General features: G+C 55.8%; 1 protein-coding gene across 1 annotated transcript in view; it reads right to left on the bottom strand.

The window, feature by feature from the left end:
- LOC140408510 (platelet-derived growth factor C-like) overlaps positions 1 to 10,620 on the bottom strand; it is an 84,551-nt gene extending 73,931 nt beyond the window's left edge. The window contains exons 1-2 of the mRNA XM_072495796.1: positions 10,282 to 10,620; positions 728 to 929 (exon numbers count right to left, since the gene is read on the bottom strand). Coding sequence (XP_072351897.1) covers positions 728 to 929; positions 10,282 to 10,320 — 241 coding nt within the window. The 5' untranslated portion in view covers positions 10,321 to 10,620. The remainder of the gene's footprint in view (positions 1 to 727; positions 930 to 10,281) is intronic.
- Positions 10,621 to 17,647: the final 7,027 nt, after the last annotated feature.

Here is a 17,647-nt window from a genome sequence, read left to right as displayed (position 1 = left end):
GAAACCGGACCACCCGGAGGAAACCCACGCAGGCACAGGGAGAAAATGCAGACTCCGCCCAGGTTCGATCCTTTTGTGAGGGCCATGAAGAATCCAGCACGAGTTGTAGAATAGAAAGAAATAACATTTATTTCCAATTACATATATAGCAGCAGCAGCAGCAGCAGCAGCAGCAGCAGCAGCAGCAGCAGCAGCAGCAGCAGCAGCAGCAGCAGCAGCAGCAGCAGCAGCAGCAGCAGCAGCAGCAGCAGCAGCAGCAGCAGCAGCAGCAGCAGCAGCACTCTCTTACTGCTCCCTCCTCTCTAGCTGGTTCCATACTGGCCAGCTCTATTTATGCAGGGACTCTGCTAATGATTTCTCCGCCCCCTCATTGGTAAGCTCATAGTCCCGAAGGATTGTGGGATTGCCATTAGTCCCCAGCCAGTGGTAAGCAGGCGGGTTATAACAGATCCCAAGCCATAAATCGAACCTGGGACCCTGGGCACTGTGAAGCAACAGTGCAGCAGTAAGCATTTCTAAACTGTTAGAAACTATATACCTGGGCACAATGAAGGTCCTAGCTTGGCGCTGTCTAGTTTTGGGGCTCCGCCTCAATTCTCTGCCCCCACTGCCATTCCCGCCCACTGAAAACGGGGACAGAAATAATTCTTGCCGAAGCAGCATGATTTCACGCATAATAGCAATAAAGTAATGATTGGCCAGATAGAAAATGAAAGAGTACACTTGCCTCTGGATTTTCTACCATGGACAAAAGCCTTTCCGAGCATCTGCCAGGTTGGTTTGTACAAGTCTTCCAAATCCAGTTGCCACCTCTCTGGTTCCAAGTACTTGATCAGCTCTTCTACTGTGTCAAAGCTTGAGAGAGCATCACTTAATCCATCCAAAGATAGAGGAGATGGTGGCACGACTGTTGGGCTTTCATAGCGAGCCTGTATTACAAATGAAATTAATACAATGATTAGAGGTATATGGCTCTGTCATCTTAGTTTGGTACTGACAAAATAAGATCTTAAAAGTGTACATTTTATGCATTTGTGGTTTTACAGGGTACATAAGATAGTTGACTTAAATTTCAAGGCTTCTTGAGTACAAATCAAGTACAATCCACTGAACAAGAGTTTCCCCTTCATCTTACAAGCTGCCAAATCCACTATAATTTTGACTGTTGTTGATCAAGTGTTTAAACTTTGGAAACAACCCAGAAACCCCAGCTATGTGTGCTGGCGTTTAAGTTTCTGCTCAAATTCATTTACACAATCACAAATGTAAACTCTTTTATCAATCAGCACAGAGGGCAGTGATTTAGAATAGTTTTTTACATCAAAAATATTCAATATCTTTGAGAGTAATATGGTGCAGTTTTATTAATGTAGCTGGAAATATGTTTATCAGAAAGAACTATTTTAAACAAGAGTCCCTAGTCTGCCACTGAAAAAGAAATTGCTTAAATAAACTATACGGACACATTTACCACTTTTGTTGGTGCACAGAAGTCAATTTCTTGGTAGTGCCAACCTTGCCCCGAAAATATGCTTCATTTTAAGAACCTCCTCGAAGGGTTGCAAACAGACATAAATAGGAAAACATTGCCCTGGTGATTAACTCAATCTGGCGACACGGCCAATTTTATGTGAGAGGTTACTTCCACAATTATATATTTTTTAAATCATTGCAAACAATTATGGAAACTCAATTTGTGCTGAACATAATTTGGACTTGAATTCCTTGATCTCATGAGCTGATTTGGGAAAACAGTATAACCTAGTAGAAAGTCTATGGCACCACGGAGAGCTGGAGATACTACTGGATGCTGTGGAGGAGAGGCGCGACGCCCTCTTCCCTGGGTGGGAAGGAGGATGCCATCCACCGAGGTTAACCAGGCTGGGTAGAGATGGCAGAGGCAGTGAGCGGAGTGGGCCCCACCAGGAGCACCGGCCAGCAGTGCCAGACGAAGCTCCTCCGGGTAGCCTGGATGAGTCGCCACCTCCGTGCCCCTAGCACCACCCCTGTCCCACCCTCCCAATCCTCCAGTCCCCAATCGGCCCCTACCAGGTGGACGGGTAGGCAGTGCTACCTGAGGATGGGCAACCCCCCAGGCCATCCAGGGTGTGTTATCACCTCCGTGCCCCTGGCACCAACCCCGCCCCACACCTCTCAACCCTCTGGCCCCCACGCGGCCCCCACCAGATGGATGGGTAGGCAGTGCCACGTGCGGATGGAAAACTCCCCAGGCCAGCCAGGATGAGTCACCACCTCCATGCCCCTGGCACCAGCTCGCCCCCCCCCCCCCACCTTCCAGACCTATTTGAGGCCCCAATGCACCTCACCCTGCACCACATTCCAATGCCCATACCGTGTGCCACGGCCGGGTGCTCTGCACACAAAGGCCACCAGCTGTCCGCAGCCCAGTGTCTCACACTGTGCATTATCTGTCCCCCCCAGGAGAAGGGAGCCCACAATCGCTGGGAGCGGGAGAAGACCAGAGAGGGCCTGCAGAAATGGCTGGTCCTCACTGCCGCAGAGAAGAGGACGATGGACCTGGTCAGTAGATGGGCGAATGAGCAGTGGCCAAGGTGGAGGTTGGCATGGGACAACCAAATGAGCCAGCAATGAATTGCAGTGGCCCACTGGCAGCCATGTACTGGGGCTACATGGACATTGTTGCAGTACTCCAGAGCATGGTATTGAGAGCATTGGTCGGGCACTGGTTGACCTGAGCCAGTCCCAGGTGGATCTGGCACAGTCCCAGAGGGACGTGACACAGTCCCAGAGCTCATGGTGCAAGCATGGAGACCTAGGTCTGCCCGCTGTGCCCCTGCTTCCATCCATCCAGTCCAGCCCCCAGACAGACAGACACAACCCATGCTAGCCACCAGTACCCCTGCTGGCAGGGACAGGTGGTGGAGTTAGAGATCCCCCGTGCTAGGCACGATGGGGCCCGGGGTGCAGTGCGGAAAGCAAACCATCAGGGGGAATGGCCGGGGGCAGGGGTGGCATTGGGAGGGGCGACTGGGGGGTCTCCAGGACTGGTAGCGCCATGCGACGGAGGAGCCCCTGGAGCTCCTTCCAACTTCACCCCCATCCTAAGGAGTAGCCCGGGGGGCATTGGGCACTCCAAGGGAGGAGGAGGTGACGGGACCCATGCTGGTGACTCCTCACACGGGAGGTGCTGGAACACCGCAGCGCCTCCGAATGCTCCTCACCTTTTCCTGCTGCATCCTATGGGCAGCGATCAGAACAGAATGGCACCATGCCACCTGTGACACCCGGAAGACTGCCAGGCCCATCCAGGTCTTGTCGCTCCAGAGGGCGGCCGCCAAAGGGGATCCAGCTCACAGTGTGGGATACGCAGCAGGCCACCTCCAGGTGCTACCAATATACACGAGGCCTGGGGCGTCATTCTCCGACCCCCCCCAGCGGGTCGGAGAATGGCCGTTGGCCGCCGTGAATCCCGCCCCCGCCGGTTGCCGAAGTCTCCGAAGGGAGAAAAGTCAGCGGGGCGTTAATGGCGCCGCAGACGTCGGAGAATGTCACGGGTGTGCGCAAGGCAGCCGATTTTGTGCCTGCCGATATTCTCCCTTCCGGATGGGCCGAAGTCCCGTCGACGTGATGACCGGTCACGTCGACGTAAATCAAACCTCCTTTTCATCGGCGTCTACCTGTGCTCCAGGTTCACGCCGACCAGCGAGGAGGTGAGTGACGGCCTGGGGGTTGGCCGCTGGGCAGGCGATGGCATGGCCGCAGTCTGAATGTGTGTGGGGGAGGTGTGTGTAGGGTTTTGTGTGTGTGTGTGCGGCGGGGGGGGTGGTTAGAGTGGGCTGGGCTCCGGGAGAGTGCCGGGAGGGGGGTCCATGCTGGGGAGGAGGATGGGGGGTCTGTGCCGGGGAGGAGGATGGGGGGTCCGTGCCGGGGAGGGGGATGGGAGGTCCGTGCCGGGGAGAGGGATGGGGGGGGGGTTCCGTGCCGGGGAGGGGGATGGGGGGGTCCGTGCCAGCCTCCAACAGTTGGACCCATGCGGTCCATGCCACCTGGCTGGGGGGAAGGAGGGGATATGGGCAATGATGACATGTCGTCGTTCTCCTCCCCCACCCCCCCCCCCCCCCCCCCCCCCCCACCACCACCACCACCAGGCCGTCATGTTTTCCGATCATCCAGCGATGTTGGCCGCCATGGCGGCAGCCGCTAATGTCTATGTTGCCCTGGATGAGGCGGAGGAGGAGGAGGAGGAGGAGCGTGCCAGAGAGGAGGCGCAGGCTTCCGCAGAGGGGCAGGCGGCAGCCGCCCAGGCTGGAGGGACACCTGACCGACAGGACGAGGAGGGGGAGGAGGACGTCGCGGCCCCACAGCAACGGGGGCACCCGAGGGCGCCCCGTGTGTACCGGACCCGGCAGTCATACCAGGACCTCACGGACCGGGAATGCAGCAGGAGACTCCGGATGAGGCGGGAAACCGTGGCACACATCTGCCACCTGCTGGCACACCTGTCACCGCGTGGCACTGGCGGGGGACACCCTCTCCCCGTGTCCGTCAAGGTTACAGTGGCCCTGAACTTTTATGCAACGGGGTCATTCCAGGCACCGAGTGGGGACCTGTCCGGCATATCGCAGACATCGGTGCATCGGAGCATCCGGGCAGTGACAGACGCCCGATATGCCACGGCGCACCACTACATCCGCTTCCTCGTGGGCCGGGCCAGCCAAGATGCCCGGGCCGTGGGCCTTTCTGCCGTGTCCGGGTTCCCCATGGTCCAGGGCGCGATTGATGGGATGCACGTCGCCGTGCGGCCACCTGCAGATAACACGGCCGTGTTCACCTATTTGATGAACCTATTCGATGAAGGGGACCTATTCGATGAACATACAGGTGGTCTGCGACCACCGCATGATGATCTTGCACGTCTGCACCCGTTACCCAGGCAGTGTACATGACTCATACGTGTTGTCGCGGTCATCGATCCCTGGCATGTACGAGGGACGCCATCCCCGGCTGAGCGACAGGGGCTACCCATTGCGATCGTGGCTGATGACGCCTATACGGAGGCCACACAATGAGGCGGAGAACCGCTACAATGATGCCCATGTAGCGACAAGGGGAGTGATAGAGAGGTGCTTTGGCGTGCTGAAGATGCGTTTCAGGTGCCTGGACCTCTCTGGGGGCGCCCTCCAGTATCGGTCAGATAGGGTCGGCCGCATCATTGTGGTGTGCTGCGTCCTGCACAACATAGCCCAACAGAGGGGCGATGTGCCGCAGGCAGAGGAGGGCGGAGTGGAGGAGCAGCAGGAAGAGGCGCAGTCCTCCCCAGATGAGGGGGGTGGGGGCAATGGTCAGGGCAGACGGGCTAGACACAGGCGGGTGGCTGTCCACTGTTAACGGCTGGCCCAGCGGGCATGGGACAGGCAGATAGCCGCCCGCTTCACTGACTAGATGGGCGTGGGAATCGGGTAGTGTGGCCACAGACCGCACACCATGGCAACAGCCGACCACCCACACCCCACACCCATCCACCCACCCAGCACCCTCACCCCCCTCCCCAACTCCACCCACCCCACCCGCATGCACACCACCCCCCCCCATTGCCGATCCACCTGCGGCACAACGGGCCGGGCTCAAACAGTTGCGGGTGGACGCGTGTCTATTGCAGGCCATGGAGGATGATGACAACCCGCCCTGCGGTGAGCTCCTGGCTCCACATCGTTGGACTATGTCTGACCCATGGCCACAGTACCACCATCCACCCGGACCATCCCTGCATGCGGCTGTGACACTGCAGCGCACGGTCCCGTCCTCTGCCCGGGGGGATGTTGATGGCGGCCCAGGGGGAAGGGGGCAGACTCACCTGGGGCTGAGGTAAGACCACCCCTCACACACACACTTGCGCTCAACGAACATGACACCCCCGCACGCTTTGGACAGAGCACAAAGGCAGCTTCTGTAGGTGTAACATTGACTTTAATAACCAAAGGAGTTCATGCACGTGCCCTAGCCCCTAAAACTCATCTGTGCCCTGCACCCGTGCCAACTTACTCAGTGTCTAATTGTTTGGCCTTACGGGCCCTTTGACTACGTCTACGTGGTTCCCCAGACGGTACAGCAGAACTGGAGGTGGACTCCTGTGATTCCTGCCCTCTGACACAGGATCCCTTTGGCGGCCGTTTCCTGGGGCGTCCTGGCCTAGATGGGCCAGGCTGCGGCCCGGGCGACTGGGATGGCGAGCTGCCAGCCTGTCCTGCCCGTTGCCCACCTGATGCAGCTGGGACGGAAGGGGGGGAGTCCGAGGTGTCGCGGTGTTCCGGGACCTCTCCTACAGGGGGAGCCGGGATGGACCACACCACCTCCTCCTCCTCCGGGTTACCCGATGGCCCCCAGGCCTCTACATGGGTGGGGGATGCGAACGGACTGGCCATCCGACGCCCCTCCGACATCTGGCGCTGCCAGTCCTGGAGGCCCGTGCTGGTATTGACAGGGGTCTGCAGGTTTGCAGCCATGGAGCCCAGGGGGTTGGCAAACCCTGTCTGTGACTGTGCGACGCCGGCTCGCACATGGCCACTGGCGCCGATGCCCTCAGCAATGGCCTGCTGAGACTGGGCCATGGCCTGCAGAGACTGGGCTATGGCCTGCTGAGACTGGGCTATGGCCTGCTGAGACTGGGCTATGGTGTTGAGCGCCTCTGCCATCTGGTGCTGGCACTGGCTCATGACCTCCTGTGAGAGGGCAGCCATGTCCTGGGCCACAGACGCCGCCTGCACGGAAAGCCCCAGGCCTCGCAAACCGTTCTCCATGTCTGACACCGTCGCACCCATTGCCTCCACCGCGGACGCCACCCGTGTGGTGTCGGTCTGGGTGGCACGCATGACCGGCACCACTCCCAGCTCCTGGACGCGGGTGGACTCCTCCACCTGCGACTGCAGCCGCCGCAAGCCGGCCGTCACCCTCTTCGCTCGTCTCCGGGTCGGTGGTTGCATCGGATCTATGTGTGGGTGTGGTAACTCCAGGAACCCGGGATCCATCTGGGCGGCAGATGTTCGCATGGCCTGGGCTGCCCTCCGACCGCCCGGCCCCTCTGCTGCTCCTACCTCCACCTGCTGTACCGGGACGGCTGTGTTGTGCGCACCAGTGAGTGTACCAGATGCCTCATCACTAAAGTGCCCAACCGAGGTGAGTGTTTCTGCGATGGTGGAGGGTGTTGGTGACAGCAGTGGCGTTGTGTCGTGCTCTTCGTTCCACTCTGAGTCCATGGCAATCTGGGGTGGGGGTTCGTCTCCACCCATCCACTCTGAGTCACTGTCCGGTATTTCGTCTTCCTGGGTAGTGCTGTCCCGGGTAGTGCTGTCCCGGGTAGGGGTGTCCTGGGTAGTGGTGTCCTGGGTAGTGGTGTCCTGGGTAGTGGTGACCTGGGTAGTGGTGTCCTGGGTAGTGGTGTCCTGGGTAGTGGTGACCTGGGTAGTGGTGTCCTGGCTCGGCTGTGACGTGGGCCTGTGGCTGCCCCTCTCGTCGCCGGGTGGCACACGCCTGCGTCGTCGCACCCGCACGTGACGGGGGCGTCGTCTCCCTGTTGCTCCAGGTCTCTCCGTCTCCCGTGGTCTCCAAGGGACATCCTGCGGGCGTCGCATGCCGGAGGGTCCGGGTCTCTCCGTCTCCCGTGGTGTGCGAGGGGCATCCTGCGGGCGTCGCATGCCGGAGGGTCCGGGTCTCTCCGTCTCCCATGGTGTGCGAGGGGCATCCTGCGGGCGTCGCATGCCGGAGGGTCCGGGTCTCTCTGTCTCCCGTGGCCTCCGAGGGGCATCCTGCGGGCGTCGCATGCCGGAGGGTCCGGGTCTCTCCGTCTCCCGTGGCCTTCGAGGGGCATCCTGCGGGCGGTCTGCATCTGCGGGGATGGGTGCGGGTCTCTCCGTCTCCCGTGGTCTCCGAGGGGCATCCTGCGGGCGGTGTGCATCTGCGGGGATGGGTGCCTGGACGTTTGCTCCTGCGATACACAATGAAGCATGCATGGTTAGACATCAGGCAGTGATCAGGTGATATGGGGGAGGGGGATATAGGGGAGGGAGGATATGGGGGAGGGGGGATATGGGGGAGGGGGGATATGGGGGAGGGGGGATATGGGGGAGGGGGGATATGGGGGAGGGGGGATATGGGGGAGGGGGGATATGGGGAGGCTCACCCTGCCTGCTCTGACGAGGTCGTTCACCTTCTTGTGGCACTGGGTGCCTGTCCGTGGTGTCAGGGCCGCAGCGGTGACGGCCTCTGCCACCTCCCTCCACAGACGCCGGCTGTGGCGTGGGGCAACTCTGCGGCCGTGCCCGGGATACAGGGCCTCCCTCCTCTGCTCCACCGCATCCAGGAGCGCCTCCACATCCCGTGGCTGGAACCTCGGGGCTGAGCGGCGGCCAGCTATCCAGTCGGGTGTTCCGGTCGGGTGTGCCGGTCGGGTGGGGGGGAGCAGCGCGTCCTTATGAGCCGTCACGCCGTGCGGCGCGTATGACGCTGCACGGCGTGAACCACTGCGCAAGCGCGGATCCCGTCACGTCGCTGCTAGCCCATTTCGGGCCGCAGACATTTGAACCATTTTTCCGGCGTGACACAAGTCAGATTTGCGCCGTTTTTTGCGCCGATCGGCGGACTTTGCGCCGATAACGGAGAATTTCGCCCCTGATGTGTCGCTTCCTTCCCACCCCATCCTGAGCCTGCTGGATGGCCGGCTCTCCATCCTCACTGGCTGGCTCCTCAGGGGCCGGCTCCTGCTTTGCAGGGTCCTCCCGTGCGGCTCCTGTGGTGCAGTCTCAGTGTGTCCGCAGGGCCGCTGTGGCCAACAATTCCTGGCTGCAGGGGGTACAGGGCAGGCATGTTAGCATGCTGAGTGCCCTCATGCCCATCTGGGTCCAACGGGATACACGGTGGCCCTGGCTTGCACTGCAGTCCCTGCCCCCACATGCTTCCCTCCCCCTCCCCCACCCCCCCCCACTCACCCCTCCCAATCCCACCCCTGCCCACAGCCACTCCCCCCGACGGGGGTGGGGTTTCCAACCCCACCACCCATCCCTGCCAGCAGGGGTACTGGTGGCTAGCATGGGTTGTGTCTGCCTGTCTGGGGGCTGGACTGGATGGATGGAAGCAGGGGCGCAGCGGGCAGGTGGGGCTTGGTGACGGTTGGTGGTCCCACGGGTTTGGCTAGCTGATAGGGTCACTGGAGGGGCATCCGCTCAGATAGGGGCAGTGCGCCAGAGGCCACGATGCAGTTCGGACTACGTTCCCCACTTCTCCTGCCCCCCCCCCCCCCCTGCAGTGCGGCAGTGCCTCGAATGGGGGCATTGAGGAGTGCCAGCATCTGATGGGCCCCTGGCTGTGCTGGACCATGTCGATCCCGTGCATGGGACGGCTGGGGCCTGAGGGTTCCTGTGGGGGGGGGGGTTGGGTTGGCCTTGTGGTCGAGGGGACACCCCTAATTTCTAATCACTATTGCCTGCTTCTCACCATCCCCCCACCACACATCGTTCCCACCTAACAAATAACAGCCAATATCTTGTATTCCTATGATTGTATTAAAGGTAACATTTCACGGGTGGGATTCTCCACTCCCGCGCCGAAGTACCCACGCCATCGTGAACGCCGTCGTGAGGCCCCGATCCCGATCGATTCAGGCCCCGACAATGGGCTAGGATCGGGGCCGTGTCATCTACATGCGCCAGGCCTTGTCGCCACGCAAAGGCGGCGCCGCGTTGATGACGTGGCCGGCGCCGCATAACTGCCGTCAACCGCGCATGCGCGGGTTGCCGTCCTCTCTGAGTTCGCCCCGCAAGAAGATGGCGGACGGATCTTGCGGGGCCGCGGAAGGAAGGAGGTCCTCCTTCAGAGAGGACGGCCCGACGATCGGTGGGCACCGATCGCGGGCCATGCCACATTTGAGGTACAGGATCCCCCCCTCCCCCCCCCCCCGGCAGGCCGCCCCCACCCCAGCGTTCCCGCGCTGTTCCCGATGGCAGCGACCAGGTGTGGACAGCGCTGGGGGTAACCCGCCGTTTTGGCCTGACCGCTCGGCCCATCCTGGCCTGAGAATAGCGGGGGTGCCGGAGAGTCGCCATTTTGGGTGTCTCCGGCGATTCTCCGGCATGCGGCCCGCGGAACTCGACCGGGCCATTCCCGCCGCTTGGGATAGGGCGTCGGACCGGCGTCCCGGGAAATTTTGGCGGCCCAGGCGATTCTCCCAATCGCCGTGGGAGTGGAGAATCGCGCCCAGTATTCCTGCAAAAATAAAGCATATTGTTTCATTAGCAATCTTCCTCTCACCTCCAATTTCCAACTCATCTCCCTATTGTAATCTTTCATCTTATTAATCGGTACTGCTATGCTCCTTGGAGCTTTCCTCTCTTACTTCTCTGGGCTTTTAAAAATAGAATTCCACAAATTCCTCCATCTCTTGGCCTCGACACTGTGTTGAAGTCAAGCCTCGTCACACATTCTGAGACAGACTGCTGAGATTGGGCTTCTTTGCCAGTTATAGGATTTTGATTGTAATTGTTCTGTCCGTTTGTACGGGTAGCTTGAGACCACTTGAGAGCAGTTTGGGAAGTTTTAAACCAATTTTTGGTGAGGCCAGGAGGAGTGCAAGTGCAAGCATTCCTCTTTAGTCTGCCAAACCTCTAACTTGCTGCCAGCCCATTGTAAGGCTGCACATCTCCGCCCCCAATCCCGGGAGTAGCTCTGCAAAAGCACCTGACCTGCTGGCCACAAGAGCATGGGAGTCAGCTGATTTCTCAGCATCGATTGTTCAGTCTATGTTTAGTCTATCATCATGAAAGGGAAACCCTCCACAGGACTGTTTCTGTGCATCACCCCTACTTCCCCCAACCACTAATGTTGCCTCCTGAAAATTGCCCAGAGGTGGGGCCAAGGTGAAAGACTCACATGCTGACCAGTGGCGGGAGATTACGGTTGTCGTCTCCGCTCCCTCCTCCACAGTTGAGTGAAAATTTGTCCCTTTCTGTCCAACGGAGGCAAAGGTTTTGAGAGGAGAGGAGGACTGACATAGAGGATCCTAGAACATAGAACATAGAACATAGAACAATACAGCGCAGTACAGGCCCTTCGGCCCACGATGTTGCACCGAAACAAAAGCCATCTAACCTACACTATGCCATTATCATCCATATGTTTATCCAATAAACTTTTAAATGCCCTCAATGTTGGCGAGTTCACTACTGTAGCAGGTAGGGCATTCCACGGCCTCACTACTCTTTGCGTAAAGAACCTACCTCTGACCTCTGTCCTATATCTATTACCCCTCAGTTTAAAGTTATGTCCCCTCGTGCCAGCCATTTCCATCTGCGGGAGAAGGCTCTCACTGTCCACCCTATCCAACCCCCTGATCATTTTGTACGCCTCTATTAAGTCTCCTCTTAACCTTCTTCTCTCCAACGAAAACAACCTCAAGTCCATCAGCCTTTCCTCATAAGATTTTCCCTCCATACCAGGCAACATCCTGGTAAATCTCCTCTGCACCCGCTCCAAAGCCTCCACGTCCTTCCTATAACGCGGTGACCAGAACTGTACGCAATACTCCAAATGCGGCTGTACCAGAGTTCTGTACAGCTGCAACATGACCTCCCGACTCCGGAACTCAATCCCTCTACCAATAAAGGCCAACACTCCATAGGCCTTCTTCACAACCCTATCAACCTGGGTGGCAACTTTCAGGGATCTATGTACATGGACACCTAGATCCCTCTGCTCATCCACACTTTCCAGAACTTTACCATTAGCCAAATATTCCGCATTCCTGTTATTCCTTCCAAAGTGAATCACCTCACACTTCTCTACATTAAACTCCATTTGCCACCTCTCAGCCCAGCTCTGCAGCTTATCTATATCCCTCTGTAACCTGCTACATCCTTCCACACTATCGACAACACCACCGACTTTAGTATCGTCTGCAAATTTACTCACCCACCCTTCTGCGCCTTCCTCTAGGTCATTGATAAAAATGACAAACAGCAACTGCCCCAGAACAGATCCTTGTGGTACTCCACTTGTGACTGTGCTCCATTCTGAACATTTCCCATCAACCACCACCCTCTGTCTTCTTTCAGTTAGCCAATTTCTGATCCACATCTCTAAATCACCCTCAATCCCCAGCCTCCGTATTTTCTGCAATAGCCTACCGTGGGGAACCTTATCAAACGCTTTGCTGAAATCCAGATACACCACATCAACTGCTCTACCCTCATCTACCTGTTCAGTCACCTTCTCAAAGAACTCAATAGGGTTTGTGAGGCATGACCTACCCTTCACAAAGCCATGCTGACTATCCCTGATCATATTATTCCTATCTAGATGATTATAAATCTTGTCTCTTATAATCCCCTCCAAGACTTTACCCACTACAGACGTGAGGCTCACCGGTCTATAGTTGCCGGGGTTGTCTCTGCTCCCCTTTTTGAACAAAGGGACCACATTTGCTGTCCTCCAGTCCTCTGGCACTATTCCTGTAGCCAATGATGACATAAAAATCAAAGCCAAAGGTCCAGCAATCTCTTCCCTGGCCTCCCAGAGAATCCTAGGATAAATCCCATCAGGTCCCGGGGACTTATCTATTTTCAGCCTGTCCAGAATTGCCAACACCTCTTCCCTACGTACCTCAATGCCATATATTCTATTAGCCTGGGGCTCAGCATTCTCCTCCACAACATTATCTTTTTCCTGAGTGAATACTGACGAAAAATATTCATTTAGTATCTCGCCTATCTCTTCAGACTCCACACACAATTTCCCATCCCTGTCCTTGACTGGTCCTACTCTTTCCCTAGTCATTCGCTTATTCCTGACATACCTATAGAAAGCTTTTGGGTTTTCCTTGATCCTTCCTGCCAAATACTTCTCATGTCCCCTCCTTGCTCGTCTTAGCTCTCTCTTTAGATCCTTCCTCGCTACCTTGTAACTATCCATCGCCCCAACCGAAACTTCACACCTCATCTTCACATAGGCCTCCTTCTTCCTCTTAACAAGAGATTCCACTTCCTTGGTAAACCACGGTTCCCTCGCTCGACGCCTTCCTCCCTGCCTGACCGGTACATACTTATCAAGAACACGCAGTAGCTGATCCTTGAACAAGCCCCACTTATCCAGTGTGCCCAACACTTGCAGCCTACTTCTCCACCTTATCCCCCCCAAGTCACGTCTAATGGCATCATAATTGCCCTTCCCCCAGCTATAACTCTTGCCCTGCGGTGTATACTTATCCCTTTCCATCATTAACGTAAACGTCACCGAATTGTGGTCACTGTCCCCAAAGTGCTCTCCTACCTCCAAATCCAACACCTGGCCTGGTTCATTACCCAAAACCAAATCCAACGTGGCCTCGCCTCTTGTTGGCCTGTCAACATATTGTTTCAGGAAACCCTCCTGCACACACTGTACAAAAAACGACCCATCTATTGTACTCGAACTATATCTTTTCCAGTCAATATTTGGAAAGTTAAAGTCTCCCATAATAACTACCCTGTTACTTTCGCTCTTATCCAGAATCATCTTCGCCATCCTTTCCTCTACATCCCTAGAACTATTAGGAGGCCTATAAAAAACTCCCAACAGGGTGACCTCTCCTTTCCTGTTTCTAACTTCAGCCCATACTACCTCGGAAGAAGAGTCCCCATCTAGCATCCTCTCCGCCACCGTAATACTGCTCTTGACTAGCAGCGCCACACCTCCCCCTCTTTTGCCTCCTTCTCTGAGCTTACTAAAACACCTAAACCCCGGAACCTGCAACATCCATTCCTGTCCCTGCTCTATCCATGTCTCCGAAATGGCCACAACATCGAAGTCCCAGGTACCAACCCATGCTGCCAGTTCCCCTACCTTGTTTCGTATACTCCTGGCATTGAAATAGACACACTTCAAACCACCTACCTGAACACTGGCCCCCTCCTGCGACGTCAAATCTGTGCTCCTGACCTCTATACTCTCATTCTCCCTTACCCTAAAACTACAATCCAGGTTCCCATGCCCCTGCTGCATTAGTTTAAACCCCCCCAAAGAGCACATCCTAATCCATGTCCTTAACTCTTCCTCTTACAATGGGCATACACTTAAAAGCCAGCTTTTATATCTAAAAATCATTCTTCAACTACAGCGGTGGATTAAATCCTTCAACTAGATTTTTCAATTGTAATATCATTAATATAGCACCTTAACCGCACCTTTAACGTAGAAATACCATCGCAAGGTGCTTCAGAATAGCCTCACCAATAAAATAAACTGACAAAAATAATAAATCTCAATGTGTGGGGCTTCAAAGAAAATGGGCTGGATTCTCCGCCGGCAGGATTCCCCGTTCTGCCGGCAGCAAACCCATGCCCACGGGTTTCCCAGCAGTGTGGTGTGGCCACAATGGGAAATCCCATGGGCAGGTGGCGAAAATGCTGCCAGCGAGGATGCACTGCCCAGGAAAGCGAGGATGGCGGACCAGGGGTAAAATTCTCCGGAAACGGCGCGATGTCCGCCGACTGGCGCCCAAAATGGCGCAAATCGGACGGGCATCGCGCCGCCCCAAAGGTGCGGAATGCTCCGCATCTTTGGGGGCCGAGCCCCAACCTTGAGGGGCTAGGTCGGCACCGGACGAATTTCCGCCCCGCCAGCTGGCGGAAAAGGCCTTTGTTGCCCCGCCAGCTGGCGCGGAAATGACATCTCCGGGCGGTGCATGCGCGGGAGCGTCAGCGACCGCTGACGGCATTCCCGCGCATGCGCAGTGGAGGGAGTCTCTTCCGCCTCCGCCATGGTGGAGACCGTGGCGGAGGCGGAAGGGAAAGAGTGCCCCCAAGGCACAGGCCCGCCCGCGGATTGGTGGGCCCCGATCACGGGCCAGGCCACCGTGGGGGCACCCCCCGGGGCCAGATCGCCCCGCACCCCTCCCAGGACCCTGGACGCCCGCCTGCGCCGCCTTGTCCCGCCGGTAAGGTAGGTGGTTTAATTTACGCCGGCGGGACAGGCATTTTAGCGGCGGGACTTCGGCCTATCCGGGCCGGAGAATCGCGCGGGGGGGCCCGCCAACTGGCGCGGCGCGATTCCCGGCCCCGCTGAATATCCGGTGCCGGAGACTTCGGCAACCGGCGGGGGCAGGATTCACGCCAGCCCCCGGCGATTCTCCGACCCGGCGGGGGGTCGGAGAATCTCGCCCCTGATAAGCCCGCCCAATTATTGAGTGTGGTGCTCCTCAAAGACATTCCAAACTCTGCTCATCGATGGCTTTTACGCTCCACCTCACAGATGTTACAATCCTGAAAGCAGCCTCACTCCAAAGTCTTTTCTTGTCTGTGTGATAGATATTTCAGCACCTTCTACTGACTTCAATGGGAAATAAATTTGAGCATGGTGTAAATAACACTGCTGATTCACTGTTGTTCTTACACACTACATCTGAAGACAAACTTCAGCCCCCAACGTTTTAGCAAGATTCTAATTTGGCCCAATCTGACTGAATGCTTAAATAGGTTAAATATTGTTCACTAAAAACACTGATCCTTCTTACAAATCAGGTGAACATCACGGCAATGTTTCCATTAATTGTGTGGATGATTTGCAGATAAACATTGTGTGGATCATAAGCAGAATTAAAGTTATATAAAATACAATCCATATAATTTCTTGAGCCTACTTTAATATTTGCTGCGTAGGATTGCAATCTAAGTCTTTTTAAATAGGGATTATGGCATTTGAACTGATGCTTTAAGTCTACCACTAAAAAGATTACTGATATCCAATGAACATGTTACACCAATGCTTCACACAAATGTTAATCCTTTGAAATTCGATTAAAAAGTCCAGCCTGGGATTTCTGTGGGGATCTCAGTATCCTCCAGTGAACAGAAACCCGGACAGGGGGGATATTTGGCCATTCCTTCTTTTCTTGAATAGGGCTGTTACATTTGCAGTTTTCCAATCCACATGGACCTTTCCAGTATGTAGGACAATTTGGTAGAATACAAAAAATGCATCGACTATCTCTGCAGTGATGTGGAGATGCCGGCGTTGGACTGGGATGGGCACAGTAAGGAGCCTTACAACACCAGGTTAAAGTCCAACAAGTTTGGTTGGAGTCACTAGCTTTCGGAGCGCAGCTTCTTCATCAGGTGTTGATTGGGGTTAGCTGAAGAGCTCTTACACAGAGTTGGCACTGACACAACAAGCGAAATGACCTCCTCCTGTGCTGTAACCACTCTGATTCGATGTGTCCTGCCTGACACGCCTGTATTGCAGGCTAACCCTTGTTGTTGATGCCCCCTGAAGTGTTCTGGCTGAGCCTAACATATACAAAGTTCAGGGGCTGGATTCTCCATTTCAGGGACTATGTCCCCACGCCATCGCGAAAAGTGTGGCCTTTTACGCCAGAAAAACTGGCGTCAAAAGGGCACAGATTCACAGCCCTGCAGAGAGCTGACAGGGAGCCATCGTGTAGCTCACAGTTCCAGCTGCAGATAAGGCCCCGCGTACTTCTGGGTCATAGGTGGTGCGTACGCACGGCGGCGGCCTCCAGCTGCCGCGCCGTGTTCCATAGCGGACTCAGTCCGCAGAAATATTGCCCCTGATCGACCGCGTGCCCGACCCGGACCGCCCATACAATAAAGGCACAGTCCCGTATGAGGCCCCCCTTGCCCTCCGATTGGCCCGCCCCCGACCATGGCAGCGACGGACCGAGACTGCAGCCACCTCACGGGTTTCCCGAAAGGCTGGGAACCCTATTAGAAATACGCCGTCGGGACTTCGGCCGGTCGGGGGCGGAGAATAGCGGGGCGGTCCTCAAGCAATGGCAGCAGGTGGGGGAAACACGTATTTGCCGAGCACGCCGATTTTCGGGCTCCGGAAAATCGAGGAACCAGCGCCAGTCCCGATTCCATGTGTGAAACTGACTTCTCCGCAGGACTGTGATCACTTTTACTACCACTGGGGGCGGAGGTTACCAACTAGTTACATCACAGCAAATGGAACAGCTTCATTGCTGTTTCCTTGGTGAAGTGGAACCTATGATGACACTTATTTTCAGACAATCCTAGGCAGGCTTGGCTGAGACTCAAGTTATGTCTATCTCGGTAATGGAACTAACCCCCGGTCTGAGAAAGTGCCCCAAATCTGTCTTCACCCATTTCTTTTTTATCTCACAAACAGGAGAGAGATACCAAAAGTTTCTGCTTTTAGATTTTCAACTGTAGCAATCAATGTTTTGCTACAGGAGATGTAGAAAACAAGATTAAAGAAAAGTACGAAACAAAATGATGATATTTACAGCTTTAAAAGATGCCCCTTTATAAGATCCAGAAGATTTTCCATTTGGGACTGAATTACAAAAAGTCCACCATGTGCCTCGTGATCTTTCACCAAGTTGTGTGCACAGTGCATTCTCCCCTAGAAAATTTGGGGATCACATTAGTGCTCATGTTGGGGTTGAAAATTGGGAGGTTTTCGCCCTTGAAATGAAGCAGTGGGATGGGGCTCCATCCGTTCTGCACATGCAGTCAAGTCACTGCCAGTGTTGTTGAGCCTGTGGCTTCAGGCAGTTGCCTGAAACAAGCTTAAGGTCCCTTGCATACGATTAATAAGGACCTGTTGACAGACCCCTGAGTCTAATTTGTTTGTGGTATGTGGAGATGGTGCTGGGCCTGTCCTA

Source organism: Scyliorhinus torazame, chromosome 3 (assembly GCF_047496885.1).
Source record: "Scyliorhinus torazame isolate Kashiwa2021f chromosome 3, sScyTor2.1, whole genome shotgun sequence".
NCBI classification, from domain to species: domain Eukaryota; kingdom Metazoa; phylum Chordata; class Chondrichthyes; order Carcharhiniformes; family Scyliorhinidae; genus Scyliorhinus; species Scyliorhinus torazame.
The sequence above is the reverse complement of the archived record's forward strand: the minus strand, read 5'-3'. Positions and strand labels throughout refer to the sequence as shown.